Here is a 16,575-nt window from a genome sequence, read left to right on the forward strand (position 1 = left end):
GGGGTGGATTGGGGCGGTGGTCGTGCAGACAAGACACAGGAAGACTCATGAATGGAGACACACTTATGTGGATTGCGGGGGGGCGTCCAGCGTGAGGGGGGATGCTTGGCAGGAGACACGGGGTCTGGAGGTAGACATGGGAACAACAACCCATGCTCTATAGACCACTTTGAAGTGTACATAGTCTTTGGCACCTCTTGGCCTTTATCGCTCCCTGACAGCTCCACTTGCCAGCGCAAGTACCCCAGTGCGAACTGCCTTTGATAGGGCGGGGGGTGGATTGGGGCGGTGGTCGTGCAGACAAGACTCGTTTGCCGCAAGGCCTCACCAAGGAGAGGCCATCTAACTGCATGTAAGAGGCAGGCTGCAGGATCTAGTACATGGAAGGCAGGGGGGTGAGTTTATAAATACCTCACCCTCCCAGGAGAATATATGGGTGCAGTTCACCCTGGAGACCCTGGATGCCTAGGCAGTTAGTCAGCAGCAGGCTGGCCTGTGGTGGCAAGGCGGCACGGGCCAGAGGGGGTCATCTCTGTACCCGGTGCCCAAAAGGATGATTTATTATGATCAACCATATTGATTATTTACCTATAACCATGTTTTGTATCAATAAAATCCAACGGCCTTTATTGCCAACGCTTGAACAAAGTGGTGTGGTAAGTATTTTTGGGGGAGGAGGCAAGGCCGGGAGGCTTGATGCCAACCCGCAAAATAACATATGTATGTCTGCTGCATATGGGTTCAACGGTTATGTGGATTGAAGGTGGGCGGCCAGCGTGAGGGAGGATGCTGGCCGGAGACATGTGGTGTGACAAGACAAGGCACAGGAAGACTATTCAATGGAGACACACTAGATTCATTTAAAAAATCAAAACAACCATTGTTAAAATATATGTTGGGTTTTATTTTAGATCTTAATTTCAATTGAACATAAATAATAAACATTACACATTGTAAAGTTCTGGTTGCAGCACATCCAGGGAAAATCCGCGGTATTGTCCACTGTCGCTGGGGAAATGTTGTCTAATGGCAAGTACCGCACAGGCAGGTATTACTCTCCGAACGCGGTGTCCGAGCCTCCCGTGAAGCCACCAAGTGAAGCAACGATAGGCCACCAGCCTGTACCACCGGTGAAAAAGAAAGATGCAAACGGTATTAAAATGACAAAACTTTCTTATCAATGTCGATGAAGGTAAAAAATGTCATTCTGCTTTGAAAAAAATTCTATCTAGAAAATGCACAATATGGAACCAATTTACATGCGTTCGAATGATATGTAGATGTAATTTTATATGTGGGAGACGACCATGAAATAGTAGTGGCATCACTGACATCACAACCAGAGTATACTTACTCGTTACTCGGATTACGCGGACGAACAGTGCCGCGAAGTTCGTGCATAAGCACCATCATCATCCTCAACACGGTCCGTGAGAGGCAGGCTTCCCTGAACTCTGGCAGCTCGGTGATGCATTGCGGACTTGGCTCGCCTTCCGAAATGTAGGCCAAGCACCCGGAATTTTCACGGCAGCAGCAGTTCTCCTCCTCAGTTGGCATTAGCTCGCACCGATTGCACGTGCACCAGGTGGAGACGCCGTCCATGCGACATGGTCCAGGCTCTTCATCCGTTGACTGGTCCTCCCAACTGCCGTCCGAATCCCCATCGTTTTCGCGTGCTTGCCTTTCCAGTAGTTCCTCCTCGGTGTACTCGGGCTCGTACATATACGGCATTATTGTAGCCATTGTGTGGTAAAGAAAGTAAAATAATTTACAGAGATGGTACAGGTGTTCACAAGGCCTAGAAACGGCGAAGGTAGCTGACCAGAGCACAGAAACGAGTCACAGAATACTCAAAGTAACACAGAGAGAGTAATGGAATCGAAAATCTGCTGCTGTGTGTTGTGAAACGGTGTGTTTATACTTATTGAGGAAAGAGGCGTCCTGCCATTTCCATGGCGACACTTCATTAGCTGAGGCACAGCGATTGTTGACACGAAACGTGCTTTGGCGTTGGGAAATGGGCGGTACGCGTCTGCTGATGTCAGGCTCAGGGGCGGGGGATTTGATTTAGTGCCGCAAACGCAGGTGAGCCAGGTCGATGGGGGGAAATGATAGGATTATCACAAAATGGCGGCTGATTTCGAGTGCGTTAATGGACGAAAAGTCGGGTAAGGTCCATAGGAAAGTTTTCTACGATCTACCGATTTATGCTTAAAAACACATGGCCGAACCGTAGGAACAATAAAAAAAAAGTCCCGGAACTATCCTTTAAGTTCCGCACCTTTCAACATGCGGGAAGCGTGTAACACTATTTCCTCATTTCCATTTGCTACCAATTGTGACATCACTACCCCTATGCCAGTATCACTGGCGTCTACAGCTAAAATAGTTCTCCTTCTAGTGTCATACATGCCCAATAGCTTTGCCATGTCAATCTTTTGTTTAATAACATTGAACTCTCGCTCGCATTCCTCGCTCCACAAGAACTCCACTCCCTTCTTCAAAATGGCTCTCAAAGAAGTTACACTATCAGCATAATTTTCCACAAACCTATGGTAAAATTCAATTGTTCCCAGGAACCATCTCAATTCCGCTTTACTTTTGGGTGGTTGTATTCTCACAATACCATCCACAAGATCTCTTTTCGAACCTTCCTCTGAAATCTAATGGCCTAGATACTCTACCACCCGGGTTGAGAAAACACATTTTTCTCCTTTCAATGTTATGCCCCTCGCTCTAAAGATTACCAGAACAATTTCCACTCTCTTTTTCAATTCCTCCTCGCTGTTTCCACAAATCAGGACATCGTCCTGGAAACACCACACTCCATTTACGTCCTTTAATAACTTATCCATTACCTTTTGGAACACCGAGGACGCAGAGATTAATCCAAAGGGCATGCGGCGAAACTGGTAAACTCCCTCATATGTAATCAAGGCAGTGAGCTTTCTAGACTCCACATCCAAATTTATCTGGTGGTATGCACTCGCCATATCTAATTTGGCGAAAAACTTTGCATTCCCTATGCGACTCAAAAGCTCTCCCATATTGGGAAGCGGATGTCGGTCAGCAACCACACAACGATTAAGTTCTCTTAAGTCCACACATACCCTGAGATCCACTACCACCACTGGAGAAATCCATTCAACGGCTTTGGCAGGTTCAATTATTCCCTCTTTTTCTAATTTGTTCAGTTCTTCGCGCACAGCAGCGCGCATCGATAATGGCAAAGGCCTAAGCTTAGCCGGCACCAGTACACTACCCTCTTTTACCACTATCTTATGTAACATACCTTTGAGACAACCTACTCCCTTGTCAAAGACTTCAGGGTATTTAGCTATGGTATCTTGACCTTTGTAGGCAATTTTGTCTAAAATATAATTGTTGGCCACATTAAGAACTTGTTCCTTGCTGTTGGGATCTAGTTTGATACTCAGCCCCCTCTGCTCCCTGCACCCAAGCAAAGTCTCACCCTTCTCAGTAACATATATATTTCCATAGGCTATCCTATCCTTGAACTTAAATTGAGCTTTGCAACAACCTAGTATCTCAATCCTACTTCCATTGTATCCACCTGGATTTTTATCTGAGGGACTTAAATCTCTTATAGATCCTCCAATAACATTTTCATAAACCATCCTGGACATCAGGGTGATTTTTGAGCAAGAATCAGCTAACATCTTCACCTGATGACCATTTACCTCAACCCAGGCAGAAGGATGTTCACAATCATCATGATCCGAACAATGAATCATATGTACTGTAACAATCTCATACTCTGAAATATCTCCTTCTTCCGACGAAATTGCATCATTTTCATCAATCAACATTATGCTTTTCCCACCACCTATACAGTAATTTTTGCAGCAGTTTTCAAAATGCCCCCACCTCTTGCAGATGCTACAATTGGTCCTTCTCCCACGACATATGGGAGAAGTGGACAAATGGCGTGCACTACCGCACCGGAAACACAATCTATCATCTTTCTTGGTTCCTCCTTGCATGTCTCCTTGCATACTATCTTTCTGAGACCGTTTATTTCCCAGATCACTCACACCCACTTTGCTTTGACCATACTGCTTAGATGATCTGACTTTATTTTTCTTTTTCTCCCTCATGCCATCCTTTTTCTTATCACTCTGTCAGAACTTCTGTGCCTTGGGCTACCTTAGTTACATTTACAGCCATCTTGGCAACACACTGCAAAGTATGTTCAATTCTCTTGGCCATCCCAATTACTTCCTCTAAACTGGGATCGTCTTTGGCCACACCTCCTCACGGATTTTGTCATTAGAACAATGTAACATGAATTGGTCTCTTATGTGTTCGTCTAATGTCCCACCAAATTTACAATTTAAAGACAAATGTCTCAATGCAGTAATATAATCTTCCACCGACTCTCCTTCATGTTGGCACCTCATACCAAAATGATACCTTTCAAGCACAGTGCTTATTTTGGCTTCAAAGTGCTTATCTAATTTAGCCAGTGTCAAATCAAAATCAGTTGCTCCATCCTCCAATTCTAACTCTGAGGCATCTGGAAGCGTATCATAAATCCTCTGGCCTTCATATCCAAGAAAATGCATCAACATGGCAACTTTGCGCTCCACAGACATACCATTCCCACAGGTAGCCTTAACATAATGCAAAAATCCCTTTTTCCAGGGAGCCCACTTGATCCTTGGTGCTCCTGGTGTGGGCATGAACACCTGTGGGCCAGGTACTCCTGACAAAGCCATCTCCCTAGCTTTCCTGTGTTCGCTGGTTTATGCTAGTCTTCTGACCACCTGGATGCAATATCCAGATATGAGGATGTTGCCAACCACACCCAACCTTCTCCCTTCACACCAGTGAGTTCTTGCACTGCTCTCACCTGTGGTCCTGAAGCTTAATGTCCTGGCGCTGAGCGTTAATTGAGAATCAACTGGAGTTACAATTCCAGACTGCCTTCCCGTTAGGGCCCTGGGCAGCTGTGTGACTCCGTTACTTCAGGGGGTTTAAAATAAGGAAACTGCGAGTATGCAGCGTCGCATAGTGTTTACAGGAGCGCTGGTCTCAGCGCAACAGCAATCACGTGACACATCACGTGACGTTCGGGAGGAGGAGCAGGGAGAGGCGAAGCCTTTCACCTGATCCGAACTCTCCCCCCTCCTCTATATGCACGAACAGCTCCGCTTCCTCCATAACGGGATCAGAGGGACGGGGGCGGGATCCACTCAGCCACAGGAGCGGGCGAGGTGGGGTCCGAACAGGAGTTGATGACCTTGTTGAGGGTGGGACCTTGCATTGACCAGAGCGGCCTTGATCTGAGTGGCTTTGCTTGGTGAGGCTGAGGGAGCTTAGGTGTAGGTGAGGTGCGAGTCTGGGGGGGGAGGGCTAGACTTCGTGCATTTCAACCAAGCGCTAGGATGCCCTATCATGCCCAGAAATCTAGATCCTAATCTCTTGTTTCTTAGGAGAGTAGGACAAGGTTGGTTAGGTGTGGGTTTTTTGGTGAAGTGGTCAAGCCATAAGGCAGGGGCATTGAGGTAGATGTTGGTAGGCTTGACGCACAAGTGAGACAGGTTATTAGGCAGAGCCGGTGCCGTATTGAGTCTTAAGTCGTTATGCAAAGCTACGATTCCTATGGGTTGGGAAATGGCTGATGGCCTGCAGGTGGGAGCCATATTTCCAGGGCGCAGAATGCTAGATGCAACTAGGCTGGCTGATGGTGAATGGATCACAAAGGTTAATGCCCACAGCAAGAGTGTGCAAGATGCCTGTCGGAAGTACTAGCCGCACCCCCAACCTAACCACAGAAGCAGCATGTACACGACTCTCCCACCTTGGTTGGCATGAGATGCCTACTTGATATACACAGGCCACCTCAAAGCAACCAAAGGGTGAAGACGGTTAGGAAGAGGTTGTTGTTAGGCATGGGGAATTAGGAACACTGAAAAGAGTTTGAGGAAGAGGTAATGGATAGGAAGGAAGACAAAGGGAAAAAATTCACAGTGTTCCTGGAACTTCCCACACTTTTCCAGAATCTCACTCTATCTTCATGTACTATCTTGTACCCTGTAGTTCAAAACTCTGGTCCTGTCGGCTGCATACACAAAATACTCTGTTGCCTCAAGCTATAATTGTTACAAGCGTAAACACATTTGCTTATCGATTGCTCATGTGTTTAATGCATAGTCCAACCTAGCACTTGGCATACCCCTAACACTGAACATACATAAGCTCGGTACATAACTTGTGTTTCTGTTCCTGACTCAAACATTTATGTAGTCAATCTGCTCATTCCAAAAGATAAACATAGCAAAGTCTTTAAAAGTACAGGTTGTACTCATTGCCACACTGCAAAGACTAACAAGAGGCTGTCAACTAGTGCTCAGATGACAAAACAAACACTACTCAGTACATGAGGTGGGACTTATCTGATGCTCCTGAACCTACCTGTGTGTGAGTTCAGAGGCAGTGGGTCAAATGGCATCTTAATTAGCTGAGTTTCCAGCGCTCACTGCTTAGCCAGGGGGGTGCGTCACCCGCAGGAAGGCCTTGTTGGCCCACCTCCTAGTGGGAGTCCCCCGACTCAGCAAGGGAAAAGGACTGATTAGAACATACAAGGAGAGGGGAGGGCAAGAGAAGGGGGTGGGGCATGAGAACAGTCAAGGGTAGGGGGAGAGTAATAATAATAGAAAAAGAAATAATTAATACATAAATAAATCAAAAACACATGTAATGTCTGACACATTGTTTTACTGTCTTGTAGAAGCCGCAGCGGAGCTAAATCCAATAAAGAAAGGGTCTGAAATGAGGAAGAAGCGCACGCAGGAAACATGTGCTTCCTGATGCGAGCTTCCTGGTCCGATTCACAAGTACCTGTGAAAGCACGCCGCCTGAATTCAACCTCTCCCATGCGTGACGCTCACCCTGGGCCCCTGGGAAATGGAGTCCCACGTTGGAGCTGCAACCTCCCTTTGCTCCACACTACGTCAACACAGGCTCTAATTCCCACATTCCTGACAATGCCTATATCATATACCAATTTGGAAGCCTCACAGAGAGGTCCACCATTTTTCTATCCAGAATTCTCTCTACCACTACAAAGTCCTACACTTCATATTAATATCCGCTCTGAGGCTTTTCGCTAAGGTGATTTCATTTTGTCAGGTATCACCTGTGTCTTCAAGGGATCTGTATCTACATGTGTGGACGACTGGCTGATCTGTGATTGCAAGGCCTTGAAGGGTAGCTGTCTCTGCCAGTCAAGCATTGATCTGGTGTATGCGCTGGACCTATCAATTTGGACAACAGTGATTCCTACCCAGAGACTTCAATATATCTGCATGGTTTGGGAATGTGTGCATGTGGGGGGGGGGAGAATGCACCTCCCGACCCCAGCAGAAAGGATAATGAGTCTCCACTAAGGTGAGTGGGGTTGAGCTCTTGATCTGTGTCTCCTGGCTTTGGAAATGTCGGGCCGGTGTCTGCAGCTCTCCATCTTTCAAACATCCTGGTAGTGGAGGACATCAGGGCAGACTCCTTGAAGAGGCAGTCTCGTAAATGAGAACTTCATGCGGATGTGCTTAACCAGATCTATTTTTTGTGCTTGCGTCAACCCAATTCTCAATTTATTTGTAACACAACAGGAAAGGCTTTCTGTATTCCTCGTGGATGGGGCAGAGCAAGGATTCTCAGAAAGATGCCTTTCTCCTTCCTTGAGATGGCCTGATGCTATACACATTCCCAACCCTTTTGCTGATAACTAAAAAAGTGAAGGGTGCAGTTAACTGCCACCTCATTCTGATAGCACCAAATTGGCCAAAGAGGATTTGGTATTTTGACCTTCAGGAGCTGAAGTGCCAATCTTCTTGGGTCCTCCCAAATCTCCTGGGTCTTCTACACCAGCTGGGACGGGTTGTTCTGCATTGCTACTCAGTCCCGTTCCTTGCAGACCTAGTTTACAGAGACTAGGGTCTCTCAGAAAAGAACATGGAGCGACTTAGGGTGGCAAGAAAGGGGTCAACCAAGTCTCCGTGCTCCAGGAAATGTAGTCATTTCTTCTAGTGGTGCATAGAAAACTACACAAATACACTGAAGGTGAGCTTAAATACTGTACGCTTCCACATTTCTTGTTTACTGTAGACGGGTGTCTCACTTGACTCCTGTAAGACGTGCCTAGTGCCAATTGGTGCACGCTTGAATAGAAGGCTATGGACAGTTTCATTGGCAACCCCTGTGGTTAAGAGACATTTCAATGGCCTCACCAAACTCTTTCCTCCCGAAAGGAGACCCTTAAGTCCCTGGGGCCTCAATTTGTTGATTTCATCGCTCATGCCAAAGATGTTGGAGCCTATGGCTGTGGCAAGCCTACAGTGGGTAACCTTGCAAATATTCTCTGTAGAGACTAGAAACGTTAAGTGACTTGCAGGCACTGTGGAACAAGCAGCCTTACCGCCTCTTTCCTAGGCATAAGGTGGTTCTAAGGACCCACCACAATTTCTTGACAAAAATTGTCTCTAGCTTTCATCTCAATGTGGACATTTCACTCCTGGTATTTCTTCTTAATGCATCGTCGGAAGCGGAAAGAGCATTGCACTCTCTTAATTTTGCAAGTACCATAACAAGCAATTTCAGGAAAGCAAGTCAATTTTGTGACCTCTGGTGGGTCGTCACTGGGCAACTAAGGCAACCCTGTCTCGGTGACTGGTCTATACTATTTTGGAGGCATACAGGCTAAAAGACAAAACCCCTCTGGGAATCCTGGCACTCTTATTCAGGGGGAAGTCGGCTTTGTGTACTTTCTAGAGACATGTCCTCCTATACAACATGTGCAAGGCTTCCACCTGGGCCACCGTTCACTTTTTGCAAATACTATTCACTCGATTTGAACTGTGGAAACAATGCATCTCTATTACAGGCTGTTTTAAGGAATTTTGTTACACAGTGACCAGCCAGCCACCCTTTTTTTCAGGGATGCTTTAGAGTCTGGCAAGAATATGTAGGAAAGAGGTCTGGGTGTAAGAGTATGAAAGGCTTACTGACCGTAGAGACAAAGGTTTTCTCGTTCCATAAGCTCCTTTTTTCCATACGCGCTCCTGCCTTCCTCGCAAAAAAATGGCCAAGACCAACATGATAAAGGGTCTGATTCTTGGGGGTTCATGAGGGAGATGCCATGTACGGTGTGGATGAGGTGCACCTGCACTGTGGCTTGCAGGAAAGCTATATCAGAATGCTGTTTTGAAAGAGGCTACGGTCCGTCCCCATTCTGTAGGACATCCCAGGAGTATGTAGGAAAGAGGATTATGACCTAAGGGTACTATTGTCACCTCTTTGAGTAACCTTTCAGAAATCCCTGATGTTACCCGTGTGAGCATTTTATAGGCAGGAATCATCAACACCTCTGTGGGTCTTATACTGTGCTGTGTTGCAAGCCTGCAGGATTCCACTCCTTCCACTCTCTGGGAGGCACATTGTGTTGCTGCCGGAGAACTAATTCCTTAGTGGCCCGACCCCCACACCTTCATATATTAATAAGGGGCGTTCGCTCAACTTACCACATAAACTACTTCATATTATCTGCAGGTGCACTGGCACACAGTAAGCAAGGCCTAGAGGGAAAGACAGTGGCTTAATACATCCACAAATACCTTATATGTAATGTGGGTGTTAGGAATTGGTAGGAGAGGCACAGAGACCGCAGAAGAAAATAAGTTGTAATGAAAGAGAAAGAGGTGTAAGGACTGTGGAGATTAAAGTAAGAGTAAGGAGGAGAGAGGTTAGACAGGAAGGTTGGAGAGAACACTCAGTGCATGGTGGAAGGTGTGAGGATGAGACTGGGAGGGATTGTGAGGCAGTTGCTTTAAGAAATTGTGTGGAGTGTGAAGGAGTTATCAGAGAGAATACTAGCAGGAGATGTGTGGCAAGAAGGCAAGTAGAACTTGTAGGGAAGAGGCTGACAGAAATTGTGTGTATGAGGTTGGCAGGAGCCGTGAGAAGCAAGTCAGGAGAAGCAAGTTTGAGGGAGTTGTGAGGTGGAAGGAGGAGAGTACATCAAGGTAGGAACATCATACCAGTGGTTGGTGGTGGAACAAAGGAAGTAAGGGAAGAGAGACAGGAAAGTAGGATCAAGACCCCTGCGAATCGTCGAGGACAAAGTGCTAGGACCAGGGGACAGGGAGGGGGCTAACAAGATAAAAGGAGGTGAGGAAGCCAAAACACAGAAGCCGATAAGGCCGTGCAAATGTTACATCAGGCTCTGACCAAGGCTCAGGAACACCCACTTTCCAGCTCAGTGCCATTGCAAATATGAAAGTCCAACGTCCTCAACGTGTGTACAAGTATAAGATAAGAAAACTCTTTTTGCAAGGTATTAGGATCATGGTGATGGCACAGTGAACATGTGCTTTTCGTGGGGTGACATTGTATTTAAGGTAGACATAGTTTTGTCACACTTTTAGGGAGTTTTCAGGCTGTCTGAGCACAGTAAAACACACATGTAGCCAAGTATTTCTTTTTATTCTTTTCACCACACCTATATTATTCGATAAGGTTATGTACCTTGGATTTATTTTGAATATGTAGATGGGGCTTTATTAAGTATAGTTGTTGTAATGAGCAAAAGATCTGCCATGTTAGAATAGGCCGTTGTTAAAGGCTGCAGATGTGGCCATTTAGTGTGCTAGGGAGCATTTCTGAGTTATGGTCATTTAATTGAATTGTATTTCTGCATTCGGGTAGAAGGCCCGAAAGCAGCCAAGGTCAGGGTGGAAAGGTATGTAGAACAGTACCTCTTCCCCATCCTACCACGTAGGACATTATAAAACACTGTCCCCACCCCTTTTCTAACACAAACACTTTCGCACAACGGACTAACACCATAGCCGTTTACCTGACCTGTCCCAATACAAGGCAAAGTCAGGCAATTGACAAGACTCGCACACACCTGATGGCCCTTTTCCATTCTCCAAAAGGTGGAGCAAAAGAGCACAGTACGAGCAAGGCAGACCACTCGTTGAGACAGCTATCCAGACCCAGCAGTGCAAGAGGAGAAGCAAGGCGTCAAATATCGAGAGGCTGACGAGGAGAGACGCGACCTTGCCCTTTTTGACAAAACTCTGCGATCCCTCCACCGAAAGAAACTTAAGACCGAGGACAATAGTGCAAGTGTGCTGCAACAGATGTCAACAATACTCAGAGGATATTGACGACGATAAAACCGGAGCGAGGGAGACTCCTGCTTCCATGGTACCGGCCTTGACCCCAGTAAAGAGGAATCCCAAGCGGTTCATCACACCTGGTGAGTCGAGGGGAGAGCCGAAAAGAATCGCGCTGTGGTGAATGAAAGTCGCTAAGTGGCAAAGTGAGAACTGTAACATTGCAAAAGGGGAGACCAGCTGCAAAAGGGGATCAGTACCACGTATGTACTGCTCTGAGAAACCCTGGTCAATCCCCGTCTGAGTGAAATTACAGATACCAGAAGGCTGTAGGAGAGCCGCCTGTACAGTAAAAAGCCTTTGACCTAAGAACTATAAAGAAAGACGGGGAAGTGAATCCAGCAAACATTGCAAGTAAATGTGAATGTGAAGTTGGCAAGAGTCAACCCGGAAGAGGGATGTCCACGGGAACTGTTTAAAAAGACATTACGATTTGTGAAGGAAAGAAAAGCCATAGTGAACCCTGTGGAGGGAGGGTGGAAGTTAAGAAGGGTCTTATCCGGAAGAGGGGGACCCAGGGGTGAAGAACCCTCACCCTAGTGAAACCAAGAAACAAACTTTCATTTTGTTGAAGTAACTTTTTTGTTTTGTTATTCGAACACGTAAGGCCCTCGAAGGTAAGCGAAGTTCAAGGAAACGAGACCATCGAGGCTTCTGATAAACTGGAACAGAACCGTCGACTCGTGCTGAGGAAGCTCAAGTGTGTGTGCTGTGCTCCACGATCCCATCTTACCCCATGCTCAAAACGTGTGGAAGGGAGACCCAAGCTACCGCATCTGACATATTATTTGTGAACACTTATTTCTTTTCTTGAAAACTATCCCACATCTCTTTTTGTATTAGTTGTAAGTTTGGTAATAAGTTTCTTAGTATAGGCCTTTTTATTTGACACAATGCCACTAGGACTACCTTATTTTCATTTGACGGTCGATGTTTAGATCTTAGATTTAGGTTTAGTTTAGGCGTTTTTCCACCCTGAAATCATTGTTCAATAAACACTTATAAACGGTGATCCCTTGTGTCTGTCTTTACTATTGCCACCATGAGTTCCTTACAGCATACCTAGTGAGATATATTTCGAAAAGACACAAACGGCATCATTGCCAAAATGAAGAACTAGGTTGTGAGCACAGCGCCACCACTGAAAGTTAAGACACTCGGTCCAGTGATAAAGTGCCTTGGTAAAACGAATAAATAGGAGAAATGAATTTCTTGGAGCAGGGCCTCTGTCACATTTTTTCATGCAGCTATTCATTTTGAGAAGATAACTAGGAGGTTGATTCTAGGGTTGGCAACATTTTATTTATTTATCACAGCGCTAGTACATAAGCAAGTTGAAGAGCAGGGTCCAAAAACAGGGTATGCAGATAGTGGCAATCAGAGTCCCAATCACTTTACACGTTTCGAGTTGGGAGTTGCATAGTGAGCAGGTGCAAGGGGTGGTAGGCCAAGAGGGCCAAAAACGGAGAACGGATCGAGTTGTTCCGTGAGTTGCAAGAAAGTTCACACAACACAGAACTCCACTCACTGCATGATTGATTTGCCTCAGTGGGGTGCTACAGCCCGAGCTGTCTCTGGTGTCGCTGTGATTAGGGTAGAGCTTTATTTTATCAATTACACCATGAAGACTGCCAACCAATTAAAATGATGGATTTTGTGCGACCATGAAATTATATTGTATTCAAAGGGTAGTTTTTTGATTGTCCCGAGAAAAGAAACTTCCAATTATATTGTTTAATGTATAATGTTCTTTAGGGGCTCAATGACGAATAGCCCATGGAAATGTTAGAATTAAAACTGATGTTGCTTTTGTAGACCATGTCAATTTTGAAGTTTCTTGCTTTAAATATTGTAGCCCCGAGTGGGCGTTTTGTTCCACAGAGCTGTCTGATTCTCCCACCCATATTTTACAAATGAAAAGCTGTTTTTTTTTTTTTTACTTTTATATGACTTCTGGATTATTTTGGACAACTTTACCTACATCTACACCATCATTGAAAGTAGTCCACACTTCCAGAGCAGCAGACTGAGAGTCACATGAGCACTAGATGGCAGATCAAGTCTTATTACGTAATGGAAAGATCCACTAGAGGCGGTGGTCAGTATCACATGGGTTGGCTGAGTGGAATTGTACACGTCCCAAACATTGCTGTAACGCCATGTCCCTGAAGCCCAGAGGATGTACGATTAGAAAGTTCATTGTTAATATCAGGCATAGCTGTACTGACTTTTCTGTATGAGGCTCATTATTCAAAACCCTTTTAAAAACCGTGTGGTTTCTGTGATCTGGGGCCACATTTTTCAGGTGGTGATACTATGCCAGTTTCTCTGTCCATTTCTGCAAAGCTTTATGGAAATAAACATTGTCTTTGCTGTCTGGTTTTCTAAAATATTATTTGGTCTGTGGGATTCTACACCATAATTTCCTTGGTGAACACGCTGGGATTTTACAGCCTTGCCAAACTCCATCGTCAGCCCTTTTGTGACATGGCATGTGAATGCACATGGACTTGGAGGTCCTTGGGATGGATCATCGCTATAGGCGGGATGATATGCACTACCATATCCTGCAAAAACTAGCGACCAGAAAGAAGTCTCAGTGACACTTAAAACCCCACTGTGAGTGACTGAAATAATTACCCTCTCCGTGAACCAGGAAATGGGCCCTTATTGCGATTAGAAAGAGAGAGCTTTAATGTGCTGTTTGCAGCTTCGGAGAAACCGGTCATTAAGCGTTGTTGCATTTTCGGTTAGTATTAGAATAGCAAGAGAAAGTTCCAGAAGGTGAAACTATGCACTTCCCATTTTGTATATCTGTTTGCGTGGTGCTTACTGTTGAAAGATCACCCATCTATTAGCAGAGAGTAGCAAGAAACGCTTTGTTAGTGAAAACATCAATTGTTAATCAGGGTCTTGTTATCTGTTGCAGAGAATACTGCACCTGAGCTGAAGTCACTGGTGTTTCTTTTTTACCCACTCCCTTTTTCTCCCCAGGACTAAATGCATATAACAGTTCACTAAAACAGTGGAGAACAAAGGGTTTATGTGGACCTATGAGGCGTGCAAAACCACAAATGATAATAGAGTAGTGGCTGGTGTGAAAGTAAGAGAAACTAATAAAAGACAAGTAGAAACATAATGCAGAATCTGGTGGGACTGGCAAGCCCACAAGGAAACAAGTAACATGTGGTCCAATATCCCACTCCAAAAGGAACAGTGGAAATGTTAACCATAAATGCTCCAGGAGAAGTCAAAACATGAAGAAATATAGAAGGATTAAGCATGCAAGGCCCCTTAAGACTGTCGACCTGAATACTCCATGTGAACCTCATCCAGGGGGATTCCTGGGGATGTTGAGCTGAGCCTGTGGTAGACTCAGACAAGATCAAGGGCCCTAAAAAAATAGAACTGAAATTGATCTGAGCCAGTGACCAGCACAGCCTTTGAGACATTGCCCATGGCAGGGCACTATAATGGTGGCTTGAAAATGTATCCAGGACAGATGGGGAACAAATAGACTCTCATTGGCAATCCAGCAACCACAGCTCCATATCGACAGGTTTTGCCAAGACGGGTGAAAAGCCAGAGGGCGGGTGTTCGCCTCTGAGAGTTGAGAAAGGACGATCTTAGCCCCATGAAACTGTAAGAGGCTTTGTTTTACTTTCAAGAAATATCCATCCTCACTATAACCATTTGTGAAAGTTTGGAATTCAGGTCAACACAAGCTTTAGAGGCTGACACTAACCCATATGAACATTCCTTGTACTTATTCACTTCTACTTGTATCCTCACTCTAGTTTACAGAGTAACCATGTTTGATTCATCTTTGTTCCAACCCCATAACCGTATTCACATAACACCTAGTTTGTTTAGTGTTAAACACTCATTTCTGCTACAAATTGTCTGCTGGTCTCACACTGTGTGATAGCTCTTCAAAGGGCATTGGCCTGCTTGAACAGGGTGTGTTAATCAGTAAGAAAAAAGGGTTAATGTTTTCTATGTTAATGTTTTCAAACAAAAGATTGCAGGGGTTACCAGCCTAAGAGTTGGGAATAGTCTAATGTTTGAATCTATTAAAGACACCTATACTGTAGATCTACACCTGCAATTAAGTAACGTTAGCTTTCTCTGGGATCAACTCAGCCCGGTTCTTCTAAAATGGACACATCTAAGTCAATACAAAGATTGCAGCAGCAGAATGATTTTAAAGTCAAATTACTTTGCCTGAATGTCCATGTTTTGGGCTTGATGGTATTCCCCATGCTGTGAGTTCTATTTCTTATGAGACAAGTAGTTAGGAATTTGGCCAAACCCCCTTTGCTTTTGTCTTGGTAACATGCAACACTGGACTCTGAGGTAAGACTCCAATGTCACTGATGTAATTGTTGTTTCAGGAGATCTGTATATTGGTTGGATAAGGTGCCTTCAAAAACCCAGCAGCCTACGGTCCCTGGTAAGAACACTAAACTGGTTTTTCCATGAGGAAAGTTGACATTGTATTCATGGGTGGAGGTGGGGAAGGCAATTTTGGGTGGAGGTCATTGAGTTGTCACACTGAGGTAGGTCAATTGTGGCCCTGGGGTTGGGTCTGGAACTTTTGGCCCATTGCTTTTGACTCGGGTTCTGACCCGTTGACTGAGGCGCTGATGCGTATCATCACTTTGAAACCTTAGGTTTGTGTTTAGTGAGTTGTTGTAACATTTCGTTGTTAGTTAATTTTGAGTCCTCAATTTGAGAACCTAGCTTTCTCGTCACTGGGTTGAGCTTGGGGATTTTTCTGATAAAGTTCCCGACTGAGCTGTGTTATTGCAGCCCTATGTTTGGGGTTCAGTAATTTCCTCAATCTTTGAGCCCTTCAATTGAGGATCTTAGTAATGTGGTATAGGCATGTCTATGGTGCAAAACCGAGTGTTGTAAAAAGGCGGAAGAACAATGTGTGATTCTGCACAATGTAGTAGATTGATTCTGGGTTGTGTCAGGAATCTTAGGGTTAAAATGTGGAGTTGGCTGAAAACAATCTGCAAGGGGATTTCACATAGGCCTGGGATCGAGTTTTCTCTGTAGTGTTGGATGAGGTGTCCATTGGAAAACGTGTTTTCAATTCTTTTCTGAGTGTTAATGAAAGTCTGGCCTGATGTGAAATGGGGAGATGAAGCTCCAGATCTTGTTTCAGTATAATTGTCATAGGCAGGTTTGGTTGCCAGGCATGAGTCCTTGTGATGCAGCATTCAGTACTGTTTTACCACTTTCGGGTGGGTGTATCAGGATCTGAAGAAAGACCCAGCCCGTTCCCTACCTTTATTACTGTTCCACTGCTAGAGGAGGCTTTCGGTTTGGTCTAGCTTTGCACATGCCTTGGTTATTTGCACTGTAG

At 45.1% G+C, this 16,575-nt stretch overlaps 1 protein-coding gene across 1 annotated transcript in view; it reads left to right on the plus strand.

Moving 5' to 3' along the window:
- SPMAP2 (sperm microtubule associated protein 2) overlaps window positions 1-16,575 on the plus strand; it is a 171,752-nt gene that overhangs the window by 97,098 nt on the left and 58,079 nt on the right. The window contains exon 3 of the mRNA XM_069648097.1: window positions 15,596-15,654. Coding sequence (XP_069504198.1) covers window positions 15,596-15,654 — 59 coding nt within the window. The remainder of the gene's footprint in view (window positions 1-15,595; window positions 15,655-16,575) is intronic.

The sequence above is a fragment of the Ambystoma mexicanum genome, chromosome 1p, assembly GCF_040938575.1.
Source record: "Ambystoma mexicanum isolate Mex_15411 chromosome 1p, UKY_AmexF1_1, whole genome shotgun sequence".
Taxonomy (NCBI): domain Eukaryota; kingdom Metazoa; phylum Chordata; class Amphibia; order Caudata; family Ambystomatidae; genus Ambystoma; species Ambystoma mexicanum.